Source organism: Pelophylax lessonae, assembly GCF_965119305.1.
Source record: "Pelophylax lessonae genome assembly, chromosome: 1".
In the NCBI taxonomy this organism is placed as follows: Eukaryota; Metazoa; Chordata; class Amphibia; order Anura; family Ranidae; genus Pelophylax; species Pelophylax lessonae.
This window is the reverse complement of record NC_138768.1, coordinates 427,092,588-427,109,060: the sequence shown is the minus strand read 5'-3', so window position 1 is coordinate 427,109,060 and position 16,473 is coordinate 427,092,588. Positions and strand designations below refer to the sequence as shown.

The following is a 16,473-nucleotide window of genomic DNA, read 5'->3' as shown; positions in this document are numbered from 1 at the left end:
AGCTGACGCAGTTGACTGACCTGCGGCTTCTTTTTTCTCGCCTTTTAGACCGACATACCCGGGCCCGCTTGCGTCACGTGTCACATACGTTTTATGAGCAGGGCAATAAATGTGGCCGAATGCTTGCCCGAGTTCTCCGACGGAAGCGAGCTCAGATGTATGTGCAAAAGTTGTGCTCCTCTTCAGGTGGCCCAGTTTTTAAGCCCTCTGTGATTGCGGGCCAGTTCCGCACTTATTACGCTGACCATTACGACTTGTCCGGCTCTGCCACCGCGGACTCCCAGTCTGCTAAGCTGACTGCAATCCAGGACTATTTATCAGACCATGCCTTCCCCTCCCTGACCGAAGACCAACGCTCTGACCTAGACTCCCCAATCACGTCGCCCGAGCTAGAACGTACCATACTCTCATTGCCTAATGGCAAGAGTCCTGGCCCTGATGGCTACACTAAAACCTACTATAAGACGTTCTTTCCTCTTTTGTAGCAGCCCATGTGTGACTACTTTAATTTGTTGGCCACAGGTGGGGTGATACCCTCGGAGGCTCTATTGGCCCATATCACGGTGATCCCGAAGGCTAATAAAGTTTCAGCGACACCGCAGAGCTACCGTCCCATCTCTTTGCTTAACACGGACATAAAAATCCTGTCTAAGATCCTTGTAAACCGCCTGAAGCACCTTATGCCCCAGGTTATCCACCTCGATCAGACCGGGTTCATTACCGGCAGAGAGGCTCGAGATAACACCATTCAGGCGATCCAGCTGATCCACTGGGCAACCTCCCATCCCGACTCTCCGCCCTACTTGATCCTCTCGACCAACGCCAAAAAGGCATTCGAGCAGATGGACTGGAGCTATCTACGGGGGGTTTTGGAGTCACTGGGTTTGGGCCCCTATATGCTGACTTGGATCATGGCGTTATACAGGGACCCCAGCGCCAGAGTCCACGTTAATGGCTGCCTCTCTAACCACGTTCCCGATCCGAATCGGCACCAGACAGGGGTGTCCGCTTTCGCCTCTCCTCTTCTCCCTGGTCCTGGAACCCTTTTTGGCAAAGGTCAGGGTGAACAGGGATATTAGAGGCGTGAAGGTGGGCATGACGGAGCACAAGCTCTCGGCTTATGCCGATGACATACTGTTCCACCTTACTGACCCCCTGCTTTCTCTGCCGGTTCTGATGCAGGAGTTTGAGCGCTTTGGCTATGTCTCCAATTTTAAAATTAACCTCACAAAATCTGAGATTCTCCCCATCTGTGTGCCTCCATCCTTATCCAGTTCCCTTCGGGCTGCCTTTCCCTTTAAATGGACCACCTTCACCCTGACGTACCTCAGGGTCCACCTCACGGACCGTTTTGACACACTTTGCACGGCTAATTACCCCCCGCCTACTGGCAGACATCAAACAGGACCTTCTACACTGGACCAAGACAGCCTTCACTTGGTTGGGGAGGGTTAATATAATTAAAATGAATGTCCTCCCGCGGGTGCTGTTCTACTTACAGATGCTCCCTATCCCCTTGCCCCGCAGTTTCTTCCGTCTCCTGGATAGCATGATCACAAGCTTTGTTTGGAGCGCTAAACGTCCCCGCATAGCTCTGGCGACGTTGAAGCGCCCCAAGCACCTGGGGAGTCTTGGCATGCCAGATGTTCAGAGTTACTAAGGACTATTGTCCTTCAACGTATTCTCAACTGGCGCTTCCACACCCACTCCAAGCTTTGGGTCTCACTTGAAAAGTTTATGGCTAGCAGAAAGTTGTCCTATGCCCCCTGGCTCTCCCGAGAACACTGGGGGTTGTCAGACTACGTTTCTCCCCTTACGGTCCATGCATTTGCTGTATGGGACCGGGTGAACAGCCTGATGGGTCTGGCACCCCCTGTCTCCCCGTTGGCGCCGTTGGGGGGCTACCTTTGGTTCCCCCTGGGGGAGCAGATGGCCTTCTTTGACCCTTAGGTGGATGATGGCAATGCCAGTGTGGGAAACTGATGGAACGGGGTAGGCTCCTGTCTTACGAAACTCTGAGAGCCCGCCATGGCGGTTCCCCTAAGAATTTTTGGAAGCATAGACAGCTGCATCATTTCTTTATGGTCCATTTCCCCTCCATCCGTCCACAGGCCTCCCTCAAGCCCTTTGAGCGCCTGTTCATACAGGATACTCCCATCCCCCATATGGTCTCTGAATTGTACCAATTGCTGGGTGCTGTTTCTTCCACTTCCACACCTGTGTGTGTTCGGTTGTGGGAGCAGGATCTGGGTTTGCAGCTCTCCAACACTCAGTTAACTTATCTTTATCAGCTTACCCATTCGAGCTCGGTTGACTCTAAAATGCAAGAGACTAACTACAAACTCTTGAAACGCTGGTACCCGGCGGACTTGCCGGCATATATCCCTCGGCCTCCTCCGCATGTTGGCGAAACTGTGGAGGCAATGGTACTCTGCTCCATTTGTGGTGGGACTGCCTGGTCATTGCCACCTTTTGGCAAGATGTCCGGGAGCAGATTAAGTCCATTCTTGACCTGGATGTCCCATTCAGCCCCCTCCACTTTCTTCTGTACGTTCCCTGTATGCCGCTCAGCCGTTACCGGCGTAGCTTACTGCCCCACCTCCTCAATGCTGCTAGGAGGCTGATCCCGATTTACTGGAAGCGGCCGCAGGTCCCGGACAGGTCGGAGTGGAAGCGTACGGTAGACAGTATCAGGGATGCAAAGGAATGGGTAGCTAAATGTAGAGGGACACGGGAGTGTAATGACACGAAGTGGAGACCGTGGCTCGACAAGTCGGGTGACCTGGCTATACTTCCTTCGAGCCTTGACCAGCCCCTGTTGGTGCTGGCCGACTCGTCCTTAGCTGGCCTCCCCCTGCCCAACCCCTAGACCTTCTCCAGTAGGGTATCTTTGACTTTTAGATGGAATGGTGGACCCCATGGAGGCGTGGTGCACGAGGCGCTCCGGTTCCCAGCAGGTACAACATTTCTTTCCCCTTCTTCCTCCCTTGTGTCTTCCCCTTTCTCTTTTCTTTTCTTTTTTCCTTTCCTCCTTTCTCTTTTCTCTTTCTTACTCTCCTCCTCATTTTCCCCTTTCTCTTCCTCTACCACATGCTGCTCAACCTACCGCAGGTGGTTTGCTCCAAGGCAGATTGCCGGAGCTATACATGCTTCCCCCCTAATTTTTTCGGGCCGCCGGGGTTGCCTAGAGGCCGCATAGGTTTCCCGTGGGGACCTGGGCTGCTGCTGCGACTCTCCCTCCTACCCGCTTTGGGTTGGTGGTCGGGTTCGGAGGGGCCCCTGGTCACGGGGCCGCGTCAGGGAAGGTCTGATGGAGGCCAATGCCCCCCCTCCCCCGGGGCGGACTTTGGCTTGGGGTTCCCCAGGCCAGGCCCCATGCCCAGATTGGCACCTGTGGCTATCTGTGGTCAACCCCTAGTTTGTGGTCTCCAGCATCCTGCCCTCTGTCAAATGTTGGTTTTGCAATGCACTATATTCAAATTTTCTACACTATGTTCTGAATTGCACTTTTGTACTGTTTGGCCTCATTCTTACCTCTTACCCCCTGATGTTGTTGTTTCCCTTTCTGTATTTTTCTGTTAAACTAAATAAAGATTCATTTAAAAAAAAAAAAAAAATTGGACTGAAATTGGGCCATAATAAGTGAAGGTTTCTACAGGCTGTGTAAGAAGGCTGTTTCTTGTTGAGGAAGTGCAAATCATGCACCATGTGACAACTGTAGAACATGTCCATAAAATATTCTATAAGTCATCATTTGTGTTAGTACAATGAAAAACATACCTGTGCCCATTTAAAATCATATTTACTAGTTTATTATGTGAGTGAATCTGCCTAGGTTCAGTTCACAAAGAGTCTGCAAACCTTTCTCTAGGTTCAAAGTCGGTGATGTTTGTGGCTAAACCCATTGAAGTCTATAGGGGCAAATCTTGTTGTTCAATTCTGGCCACTGTAGGGCTTACAGTATAAGCAAGCTATTGTCAAACAACGTGAAGCTGCCATGCATGCATGCATAGGTGTGCGCAGCCAATTATATTATGGTGTGCACCCCAAACCTCAAACACACATGCCTTTCTCTGCAGCCTCAGTTGCACAGGGCAGTGAATGAATGGGAAGTGCTCTGTGCGAGTTTGTTTACTGTGTTCATTCAGAAAAGGAAGGGGCTGGTAAATTATTAGCCCCTTCCCCACTCTTCATCCTGAAACATCCCCCGCAGCAGAAGAGAAGGAAAGCCAGCAGCACTGCGGGGCAGGGGGGCCAACAGGGGGGAAAGGGCTAGTAGGCACCGCACGTAGTGATTAGAGTGTGCCCAAGCACACCTGGCACACCCCCTGTGCACGCCTATGGATGCATGTAATGCTGCCAAAATTAAAAAGAAAAAAAAAAAGGAGCAGTATCTCTCCCTACACAAAACTGTCTGCAACACCCACTCATGTATCCCATACAGCAGACGATTGGCTCTTTTGACTCATCCGACAAAGGAACACAAATTGGAAAATGCGCTGTACTGTAGCAGAGCCATAAAACCAATTTTGAATGAGTAAAACATGTCTACTTATTTTAACAATCCAAGGCATACAGTGGACAAGGAACATCCAATGAACAGCCTGGCTGACCCAAATGTGTTACCTGCAGGTGGATGCCACATGAGTTACCAGAGGATGTTGGGATGATAGCTGGCTGGGGACAGGCTGAACTGTCAGATGGAGTGCATTCGGGGGGAGGTTCATAATTGTCCGGCTAAATGGATGGGGGGAACCGAAGAGGGGTTCCTGCAGCAGTGGAGGAGACAGCCATGGACACCAGCATGGATGAGAGTGGCCGAGCGCCTAGGAATGACAGTTGCTCCATGGGGAAGCCGCACCCGTTGCCCGGAAGTGATGTCACAAAAAGTAGTTGGTGCTGGGCCTTGAACTGTGGGCAGCACTGGGATTGGTGGCCTGAGGTGACAAAGGGCAAAAGCTATGGGTTTCATTATAAGCTGTTCCTTATTTCTTGCAGCAAGTCTGCAAATTTTCTCAGAGATTCATCACCAACCCATGGAAGTGACGAGCAAGAACCTCATCCCTATTTGCCCTTCATTTCCTCCCCTGGTATGGAGGTGTTGTAAAACCCATTAACCACTTAAGACCCGGAGGATTTGGCTGCTCAAAGACCAGGGCCTATTTTGCGATTCGGCACTGCGTGACTTTAACGGACAATTGCGCGGTCGTGTGATGATGTACCCAAATGAAATTGATGTCCTTTTTTTCCTACAAACAGAGCTTTCTTTTGGTGGTATTTGATCACCTGTGCAATTTTTACTTTTTGCGCTATAAACAAAAAAAGAGCAACAATTCTGAAAAAATAACAATATTTTTCACATTTTTTTTATATGAAATTCCCCAAAAAATATGTAAAAATCAAAATTTTTTAACATTTTAGGCCAATTTGTTTTCTGCTACATATTTTTGGTGAAAAAAATCGCAATAAGCGTATTTTGATTGGTTTGCGCAAAAATTATTGCGTTTACTAACTATGGGAAAGGTTTATGTCATTTTTATTGTTTTTTTTAACTAGTAATGGCGGCGATCTGCGATTTTTTTTTTTTGCGGGACTGCGACATTGCAGCGGACAGATCGGACCCTTGACTGATATTTTTGACACTTTTGGGGGTACCAGTGACATTACTACAGTAATCAGTGCTATAAATATGCACTGTTACTGTAAAAATGACACTGGCAGGGAAGGGGTTAACTTTATTGGTGATCAGTGGGTTAAATGTATCCCTAGGGGCGTGATTCTAACTGTGGGGGGGCATGGCTTGTGATGTAACCACAGAGACATACGATCCTACATAGCAGGTTCGTATAGACTCTGCAGTTACACCAGGGAAAATGACAGACGGCTGTGTTTACATCAGCCGCCTGCCTTTCTCCCTCTCCAGCAGGAGATCGAGAGTGGCTGGCGAACATCGGAGCCGCCGGTCAATCGCAAAAGCAACCTTTGTGGCCCTGGTAGTTTCGCCCCCACTGTGTATCACCTGCATTTAGATACTGCTATAAATGTTATAGATTTTACTGACATATAAGATCTGCACTCCCAGCTTCCAAAAGGCTTTTAAACATGATGGTACTGATTGGCTCAGTGCGCGGACCCTGAGCTGATCACCAATGACAGGAGAACCAGCATACCCATTGCCAACCTCAGGAATATGAGCTGCAGTGGTGCAGGAGGAGAGCTCTGACAGCAAGTTGCTAATGCTGGGGACACTGATGGATGAACAGGCTGACAGCACTGGGCTAGCAGCAGTTGAGAGCGGCGGGGGAACCAAGCCAGGCGGTGGATATCAGTACCAGCAGGGCTGGCGCAGGGATTTTTGTCTACACAGGTAAAGGTGCATTTTGGTGCCCCCCCACCACCCCCCCTCTCCTCTCCACAATGCACCCCCAGGTCCTCCCTTCCAGCAAAAAAACCCTCCCCCATAAGTACTTTCCTCAGTTCTGTCACAAACCCCACTATCCTAATCTCCTCTCCTAGTACAAACACCCCCCCCCCCCCCCCAAAAAAAACAAAAAAAAAAACAAATCCTTTCCCCTTCTAATACAGATCCATACTTCCTAACTGTCCTAGTTTGGTGGGACCCTCCTGAGATACAAATGAAATCCTGTGTATCCAGACAAAGGGTCTGTTCATACCAGAATGCCGTGAGGGTTCCCACACTGTATTCAGAATGCAGTGCTGTAATGATCCGCCGGGGGTGTGTCAACTTAATGACTCCCCAAATGCAGGTCGCAAATGCAGTGTTTGCCTGCCCAAGATTGTATGATCAGAAGTATCATGCGATCCAGTTGCAGTGCATTTTGTAAAGTAGAGCATGCACAGCTCTTAATGAAGATGGGCACAATATCAGCCCATTCAAATGCAAGGGCTGAAATCGCACAGCACTGGGAAGGCATGTGTATCACACAGCAACACAGTGCGTTCCTTTGTGATTCGTGGTGTGAGCCGGCCCTGAGTCCTGGAGCCCAGTGCTGAAAACAGTTCCAGCTCTCGGCTCCACTAACTTGCCTGACAGGGGGGTACTAGTGTGGGCACCTGGGGCGATCACCCTGAATCTCTAGCGAGGTGCCTGGGATCCCAGACACCACGATTGTCTCCTCAATAGCAGCCAGCTTCTGTTTCAAGTTGTCAAAAAAGTAATTCTCACAGTGATTGGGGGGGGGGGGGTGCTGTATGTGCTAGGGGGCACTTTGAAGGGGAGAGAACTGTTTCTGACGGGGAGGGGGGGTCGAATTTTATATTTAACCCCCCTTCTTGTACAAATTCTCTCCCCTCCCAAAGTGCCCCCTAGCACATACAGCATCCTCTTATCCCCCCCAAATCACTGTGAGCATTCTTCTTTGACAACTTGTCCCCCTTCCCCTGCAAGTGTCATGGTGTACATTTCAGATTCAAAACAAACCTCAGATCAGCACGTCCTGTTGATGCTGTGTCCATTCTCTTCCCCCTCCTGTCTCTGTATAGGAAGACATCCGAGCCGAGGAGGGGGAGGAGCTTCAGTCCGTGTATGCAGTGTGAGGCAGGAGGGGGAGAAAGGAAGAGGTGCAGCTGCCCTACAAAGTAATCACAGCGTTTTGGACCTGAAACACCCCGCACAAGCTGCGAGCAAGTCACTGTAGCCAAGTGAGTACAAGCAGTGTTGGAGCTCCCCCTCCTTGCAGCCGCTACATCAGACACTGGACAGGAAGTCTTTCCTGCTGTCTCCGGGCCCCCTTACAGTGGTGGAACACCAGGGCCCAGTCGCAAGTGCGACTGCTGCGACCCTGGTAGTTCCGCCACTGCGTGAATCGGGCGAAATATGCGCATGCGCCGGGGACGTCATGACAATGAAGAGTGCAGATTACAGGCGAACTGAGCAGGTTAGAGTTGATTGATACACAGCAATTTTTACAATGTGTATTACTGATTTAAATGGGGAAAGTTTATCTGGTAGAGTTTACAATTACAACCACTTTAAGATGCTATTTTTTTACAAGCTGGGGTTAATTTTGAAGTAACAACAATAATAAAAGGCCGCACCGACCTAGTGCATTACCACTAAAAAGGTTTATTAAAATTTTAAAATAATGTACATAATACTCACAAATCAATTGTAGATAGCACACATATAATAGTCAAACGAAAGATCTCCAATGTAAGCAAGGCACTGCACGGTGCTGGATAGTGGGCAGATGTCTGCACAAATCTGCTGCGGCTGATGCATTTCGAGGGCGAACCCCCTCCCTCAGAGCCAAAAAGTGCTGCCCTGCTCTGATGAAGGGGGTTCATTTAATCATGATTTATAAATACACCATCATAGAATGTTAGGGCTTCTACAGTAGGATACCATTACACATTGAACAAGTAATAGTGAAGTATAATGATATGGCTGTTCAATTGACTAACTGTATGGCTGATGTGGTTTGGCTGGCAATATATGTTATGGTTGTAAAAATTCCACTGTTTTTACTTACTTGCACAGTTCATTTTACATCGGTTTCGTCCAGGGTGTTTAGGATCATAACACCAATCTATCCTGCCAATCCAGAAGTATCCAAAATTATCTTGCGGCCTAGGGGTAGTCCCTAACTCATCGAATAAGCACATAACTGGAAGGAAACAAGATACAGGTTTACAACTGTCCATAAATAGTACACCCCAGCCAAAATAATAAATGAAAGGATAAGTACAATTTAAACAAAAAGAAAAAAAATCATGCAATTTATTAACACATTCCCCCTCCCATGATTTCAGAATGCCTACCCTGCATAGATCCCAGCACCTTTGTCCTGAATTGTGTTACCACAGTGATTGTTATATTTTCTTAAAAGCACTAGATAAATATTAGAATTGTAAAAAAAAAAAAAAAAAAAGTTGGTGCCTATAGAAGGTAAAAAGGTTGGGGGCGCATGCGCGGCGCGATGCTGGACGGCTGCTAGAGTCTCAGCTCCGTCGGAGGGGAGAGAGACAAGCGGATTCCTCGGGGCCAGATCGATACTTTTTTAGCCTATTTCTTTCCGCACCCCCGTAGGAACACTCCGTGCATGCTGTCAGCTAAAAAAAACCGGGGCCGCCCGCCGCAACACTCCTTAACTACATACTTACTCCGCACCAAGGAAGCCACTAAGATGACCAAAGATGGAGGCCAGTCTCAATCCACGTGGCCTGCAGAGTCTTCTTCACTACCTTCCTCTTCCACAACTGCTGCTAGAGACCGTGAGTATATCACCAAGGCAGACTTGGATGCAGGTTTTGTGGCCATTTATGAGAAACTGGCTGATAAAATTCAGACTGAAATTCATAAATCTACAAACACCCTGACACAGGAGATTGCTGCACTAGGAGGCCGCACAGATTTACCTGAGACAAAACATGATGAACTCTCACTAGCCCATAATGATCTCAGGAAAGATTTTGAGCTTTTGTCTGATAACTACAGTTTGCTCCAATCTCAAGTTGAGGATTTGGACAACAGAAACCACAGGAATAACCTACGTCTCAGAGGTATTCCAGAATCCATTGCTGAGCTCTCCCCTGCTGTTACAAAGCTTTTCAGGGATTTGTTACCTGACAGACCTGAGGCTGCCTTCATTTGTGATAGGATTCACAGAGCCCTGCGCCCCAAACCACCTCCTGATAAGCCCCCCAGGGATGTAATTTTGTACCTCAAGGACTTCCTAGTCAAAGAAGACATTCTGCGATCTTCCAGAAACACTCCAAATATTATTTTGGAAGGCACTAAAATCCAGATTTTTCTGGACATATCACAGGCTACATTGGAAAAACTCCACAGAATGAAAGAGATCACTTCAGTACTGCAGGCCCCTCGGATCAGATACAGATGGGGCTTCCCCTTTAGGCTCACTGTCCCACATGATGGCTCAGTTTATGTGGTCTATAATGTCACTGAGGGCAAAGAACTGCTAATCAAGCTAGGCCTATTGGAGGCTGAACCGGACGTTCACCAGCATGTAACCCCTAGACCATCGCTAATCTGGGCTACTCCTGCAACGAGACATGATCAGCGTAGATGGTGGAACCCCTTTAGAGACGGTTCATTCTGATCTCTAACCTCCTGGAGTTTCTTTTGAAGGTCCTACATGTGATTTGCATTTAGCACCTTGAATGGTTTGGTACTTGTGGTTGGGCCCCCATTGCTGCATGGCTACCCTGAGGTTTAGTGGGGGGGGGGGGCATGCGGTGACAGCTGTGTTCATCTGGGTTGCTGCTCAGCTTGGGGGTCTGTTTTTCCCCAGCAAGGCTGTTTTGCGCTTTACATGTACACTATATATTGACCTTCATACCTCATACGGCAGGTCTTATACATAAGTGTTTCAGGCTTCTCTCTCTCCCCTCCCGTTGGTTTGTCCCTATTTTGCCGGTTCGTGATGATTCGCACTTTGGCCTTACATCTGCTCTCTTGGGAGCTCATGTCCCTTGCAGGGCGAGGTGTGAGTCCTCACGAGTGGCTTTTGGACGCTGTTGTCCATGGGTCAGTTATTTGTTGGATGGGTTTTCGTTTTTTGCCCATCCCCCGAGAAATTTTTATCTTTCTGAACATTTTTGTTTTTCACTTGTGTATTATTTGTTGTTTTCTCTTAAAAAAAGAAAAAAGAAAGTCATGTATTCTGATCCATTCAGTGCTATTTACCTTATTATGGATGTGTTATTGGGCTCTGGCTTATTGGTCGGAGATTGACTCAGGTATTGACCCCTTTAGCTAGGCTCTTCATACCATCTCAGTGTTCCCTCCCCTGTCTGCGCAGGTTTCTTTACTTAATGCCCAGTTTTCAGTTAGGCGCCTATTCTATCTGTTTTGCATAACTGCATATCAACTAATCATCAAATACTATATCTACTCCTTGACCACTAATAATGGGGCTTAAGATACTTTCACACAATGTACAGGAGTTTAACTCCCTTAATAAAAGACATAAAGCATTCAAGCAATATAAACAGTTGGGTGCAGATATAATCATTCTACAAGAAACCCATTTTGCCATAGATAAACACCCTAAATACTTTAACAAATCCTTCCAACAATTTAAATGCTCTACATTTAGCAATAAAACAAGGGGTGTTGCCATTTTCATCCGCAATAATATCATTTTTGATGTATCTTCTACATATAGTGACCCCGAGAGTAGATTTTTGATCCTCAAGGGTAGCATTTGTGGTAAACTGATTACGATAGCTTCTCTGTACTCTCCTAATGATGCTCAATCCACGATTTTTAAAAATTTTTTTGATACCCTGAACAGATTCCAGTGCCCACATATGATTGTTGGGGGGGACTTTAATCTGTCGGCTCACCCACTTGACCCGTGCACTCAGTGACTTGCAGTTGGTGGATGCCTGGAGGGCCCATAATGTTGGTGTCAGGGCATATACTTTTTATTCACACCCCCATGATAGTTTTGCCAGATTAAACTACATTTTCTGCACTCCTATCCTATTAGCAAATTCGTCTGATGCTAATATTCACGTTTGCCCTTGGTCTGATCATCAGATTGTCACCTTTAATACTTCTAATATAGGAATGGAGAGATCATCTTTTAATTGGAGATTGAACGACTCTTTGATCAATGACCCCACACTTGTCTCCCAGATCTCCTCCTCTCTGGAAGAGTATTTTGCTATAAATGAGAACAAAGACACCCCCACTTCTACTATTTGCACTGCTCATAAGGCAGTCATCAGGGGTAAATTTATAGCCCTGGCTTCAGCGAGAAACAAATCCAGATTGCGGACATCAGAACTCTAACTAAAGATCTAGACCGTCTTTATAACTTACACAACCTTTCTCCTTCCCCCGCCATTTTGGATCAGATTTCTACTAAGAGAAAGGCCGTGGATGAGATTCTTTCTAACAATACTGAAAAAGCACTTAGATGGTCTAAAGCTAAATTTATTCTTAACAGTAATACATCATCCATGATGTTTGCCAAAAAATTTACACAAGCAGTTAAACCTACTAATGTTTAGAAACTTAGGAGACCGGATGGCAGAATGGTTTCACGTCCTAAGGAGGTCTTGGAGGTCTTCACAGACTTCTATAAAGATCTCCTCTCGGATTCCTCAAAGATATCCATGGCAAGATTTGACTCTTAGATTAATGGGTTGCCCATCCCATTCCTCTCTGTGGAGCAGAGAGATGCGTTGAATGTTCCATGTACGGATGCAGAGGTATTGGAAATGATTAAATCCGTGAACTCATCTACGGCCCCAGGCCCCGATGGTTTCTTCACATCTTATTACAAGACCTTCTCCTCCGTACTGGTTCCGCGTTTAACTAAACTCTTTAATTATGTCCTCCAAGGCGGAGGCTTTCCTGAGGAGATGCTCCTCGCTAATATGTTGTTTCTTCCCAAACCTGATAAAGATCACTCCCTTCCTCAAAACTTCAGACCTATTTCGGTCATGAACAAAGATTTTAAGTTGTTTGGTCGCTTTCTTGCCAACAGACTAGCCTGTAACATAAATCAGTTAATTAACCCAGACCAAACTGGATTTATCCCAGGTAGACAGCTCACGGATAACATCAGATGGTCGCCAATATTATACAGGATGCTAATGTTAGCAAAATTACTACATGCTTAGTTAGTTTGGACATCCACAGCGTCAGTTGGTCTTACCTGGAACATTTATTACCTAGGTATGGGTTGGGAGACGGATTCATCCATGGCTTTAAAGCCCTGTATGACTCCCCTCAAACGAGGGTACGCCTGCCTGGTTGTAATTCGGATTTTTTTCATCTTAACCAGGCAGGGGTGCCCTCTTTCCCCTCTATTATTTGCCCTGGCCATTGAACCCTTAGCTTGCTCTATCCGAAACAACACTAAGTGCCGGTTCACACATGTACGGCTGCGGTGATCGCATGTAATGTCGGAGCGCACTGCTCCTTCATTACATGCGATCGGCTGTGCGGTGCGAGTTTAGCCATACACTTTGTATGGCTAAATTCGCACCGCACCCGCAGCAAAGACGCACAGGACCCTTTTTTTGCAGCCGCATCAGGATCGGATCGCACAGCGGTTCACACTTGTGCGATCCGATCCTGTGCGAACTGCAAGATCGCACTGCGATATGCGATCAAACTGGGGGTGGCGTTAAGATTTCATTGACACCCCCAGTGTATCGCATATGGCATATGGCAGTGTGAACTGCCAGGGGTGCGTTTGCGATGCGGGAACAGGCTGCGAATTCGCAGCCTTCCCGCAACGCATAAGTGTAAACCGAGCCTTAGATTAGTGGTTACCATAAAGAAGGTAAAGAATTCAAGCTTAGCCTTTATGCTGATGATGTTTTGTTATTTTTATCTGATCCACATATATCAATACCTCAATTGCTTGTAGAACTGGACTATTTCCGGTCTATATCAGGTCTGGGTGTTAATATCTCAAAATGTTCCCTTATGCCTATTAATTTACCAAACTGGATGCAGGTCTCCCTTAAAGAAAGCTTCTCATTTTCTTGGTGCTTAAAATCTTTCAGATATTTAGGGGTCTCTATCACTCCTCATTTTGACTCCCTATTTCTATCAAAATTTTCCCCCATTATTCAAAAAATTAAGAGCTCTTTTAAATACATGGTCTTCATATTTTATTTAGTTCTTGGGTAGAATTATGGCTGTAAAAATGGTTATCCTCCCTAAGATATTATTCTTTTTTAGAGCTCTCCCAATTAATATACCTAAGTCCCACATTCTCACACTTCAGAGAGATTTGTCGAGATTTGTGTGGAGCGGGAAGAGGCCCAGATGCAACAAACATGTGCTTCACGCTCCATAATTTCTCGGTGGATTGGGACTTCCAGATTTATGGTCTTATTACCTCTCAGCTAAATTCACGCAGATCGCACAATGGCATTCAGAGGATAAGGATATCCCCTGGTTTTTGAACGGACCTCTATTTCTCCCCATTTTCTACACGCCATTCTATGGTGCAGTTCTGTAACAACCAGATACATCACCCACTCTAACAAGGTTATTAATCATCTATATCAGATGTGGATGAAGTTTAAAGATACTCATAAGTTGGTCTCTCCCGTTCCCCCCTTGACCTCATTTTTGGGCTATATAGACTCTCCTATCTTACCACTAAAAAAAGAGGTTTTGGAACCTTGGATTACCAGAGGCCTGTTTTCTCTCAAAGCATTATCTTTTTGTTACATATTCTGTACCTTTGAACAGCTTAAGCATATACACAAACTTCCTAGTTCAGAAGCTGAACACTATAATATTATAAGGGAATTTTTTCAATCTCAAGGCTCTCTGACTCTTCACCCGCCCTATACCACATTTGAGACAATCTGTTGCTCCTTTCCTAGGGGCAGGGGCTTAATCTCATTGTTGTATAATCACTTTAATGGTTCCCCTATACCGGATAAATATAAATATATGAGCAAATGGGAAGAGGATCTTAACTGTACTTTTTCTGTTCTAGAATGGCAGGGAATGATAAGTAATCTACGTAAATGCACACGCTCTAGTGCGAGCAGAGAGTCCCCCCTTAAACTTTTTACTAGGTGGTATATGACCCCTTCCCTAGTACACTCCTTTTACGACTCGGTCTCCCCTTCATGTTTCAGGGGATGTGTGGAGGAGGGCACTCTTCTGCATCTCTTCTGGAGCTGTAATCATTTGCAGACCATTTGGGATAGAGCTAAACTCAAGTTATCACAGGCAACAGGTTCTAGTGTTACCTTTTCCCTGAAAATCTGCCTCCTTTTCGCACGGGTTCCAGGCGTCTCCACTCCTGTTTCTAGGTTAATATATACATTAATGTGCTCTATCCACTGGATGATTGCCTTGAACTGGAGGTCAAATACCCTCATTTGGTCACAAGTTTTAGCGAGAATGGAGGTTCTCAAGCTTTCGGAGAGGGTATTTCACTCTCTGCATGGTTCTATGCCAGCTTTTCATGCTAAATGGGATATTTGGGATACTTGTTTGTAAATTATGCCTTGTCATACTGGTTTTTGATATATCTGATATGTTACTTAACTTGATTGTTATATTATATCCTGCTCTGTTCTGCATGTACATCATGTCTACTGTTATTTGCTATATGTTCCATGTTAACCCACACTGTACTTTTTTTTTTTTTTTTTTCCTTATGCAATGTTTGGATTATGTTTTGGTACATGACTTTCTAATAAAACTTTTGTAAACAAAAAAAGTTAAAAAGGTTATCATAGTGCACTTGTGGATGAAAGATACTGTTGTGGTGAGCTTGTCACATATTGAGAAGGAAACTAAATACAGGTTTATAGTTGTCCTTGAATGCTACACTCCTTACAAATATAATATGCTCCAGAAAAATGCAATATAATATCTATACCTCCCATAGAAACCAATGCCATTCTCACCTGCCTTCTAAGACACAAACAACTACTAATCAAACTACACCTTTTTCTAAAATGGCTTCTGGAGATGCAACTTATGCTTAGGCCTCATGCACACTGGACGTTATCAAAATGTCAGTAGAAAGCTGTAGAAGACGTTTTTCAACTTTTTTTGCAGTAGCATTTTAAAGCATTTGTTCGCTTTTTTCAGCTGTATACCATTTTTTAGCTTTTTTTTTAGCAAAACGATATTCCCATAAAAGCTTATGGCTCAAAAATGTTGATTAACCCAGAATAGCAGCGTTTTTCAGCATTTTTTTTTAGCGTTTTAATCTTTTATCAGAGTTAAAGCTTTTTTACAGCTGAAAAAAAAAAAATCAGCTGCAAAAACATCCAGTGTGCATGAGGCCTTATGGTTTAAATCGCCATGTCCTATAGGAGCACCATCTTTTCTCTCAGGGATTTTTTGTTTTTATTTTTTAAACCAGAAGAAATTATCAGATCACAGGTAAATAACCATTAGAGTTTTCCTTTTCTATGTGCTCCATTCTGTTCTAATTTTAGATGGCGATCTTTCCTATGTTCTACCCAGTGGGAGCCCAGGAACCATACAAAGAGAAACTATGCATATTCAAACAATTAACTAAAGCAACTGAGGTCTACTTACGTTGTGCCTTCTCGGTGTTGTCTAAAAAGCCAAAATTTTCAATTGCTGAGTACAAGTCACAAATATTTTCGGCAAAACTGCCAATTGCCAGAGAGACCAGGAGAAGTGCATAGATAACCTTCATCTTGAGAGTGATAAAAAGGGCACTAGAACTATTCATATATATATGTAAGCTGAAGCTGAGGTGACAATGCGCTGTGTATATGCCAAGAAAAACATTAGGTACCAGCAGGTAAAAGAAGGACATGGTATTGTTTTATGGTCATTGTAAATATTTGGGTACCTTTAGTAAAACTAGAACAGAATAGAATGTATTTGTAAGTTAAACACAAAAAAAAAAAAAAACAATGTTTGTCGTTGGCATTTACCTAATGTTATTTTTCCTACTAGATCATGTGCTGATGGGGTCAGTCTAAAGTTACTAAAAAATAAAACCTCCATGA

General features: G+C 45.4%; 1 protein-coding gene across 1 annotated transcript in view; it reads right to left on the bottom strand.

Annotated features, from left to right (window-relative positions):
* Window positions 1-16,154, bottom strand: part of LOC309546672 (lysozyme C-like) — a gene marked incomplete at its 5' end in the record, with an annotated part of 28,175 nt that extends 12,021 nt beyond the window's left edge. Inside the window, 2 exons of the mRNA XM_082246389.1 lie at window positions 8,493-8,627; window positions 16,031-16,154. Of these exons, the coding sequence (XP_082102515.1) occupies window positions 8,493-8,627; window positions 16,031-16,154 (259 nt within the window). The remainder of the gene's footprint in view (window positions 1-8,492; window positions 8,628-16,030) is intronic.
* Window positions 16,155-16,473: the final 319 nt, after the last annotated feature.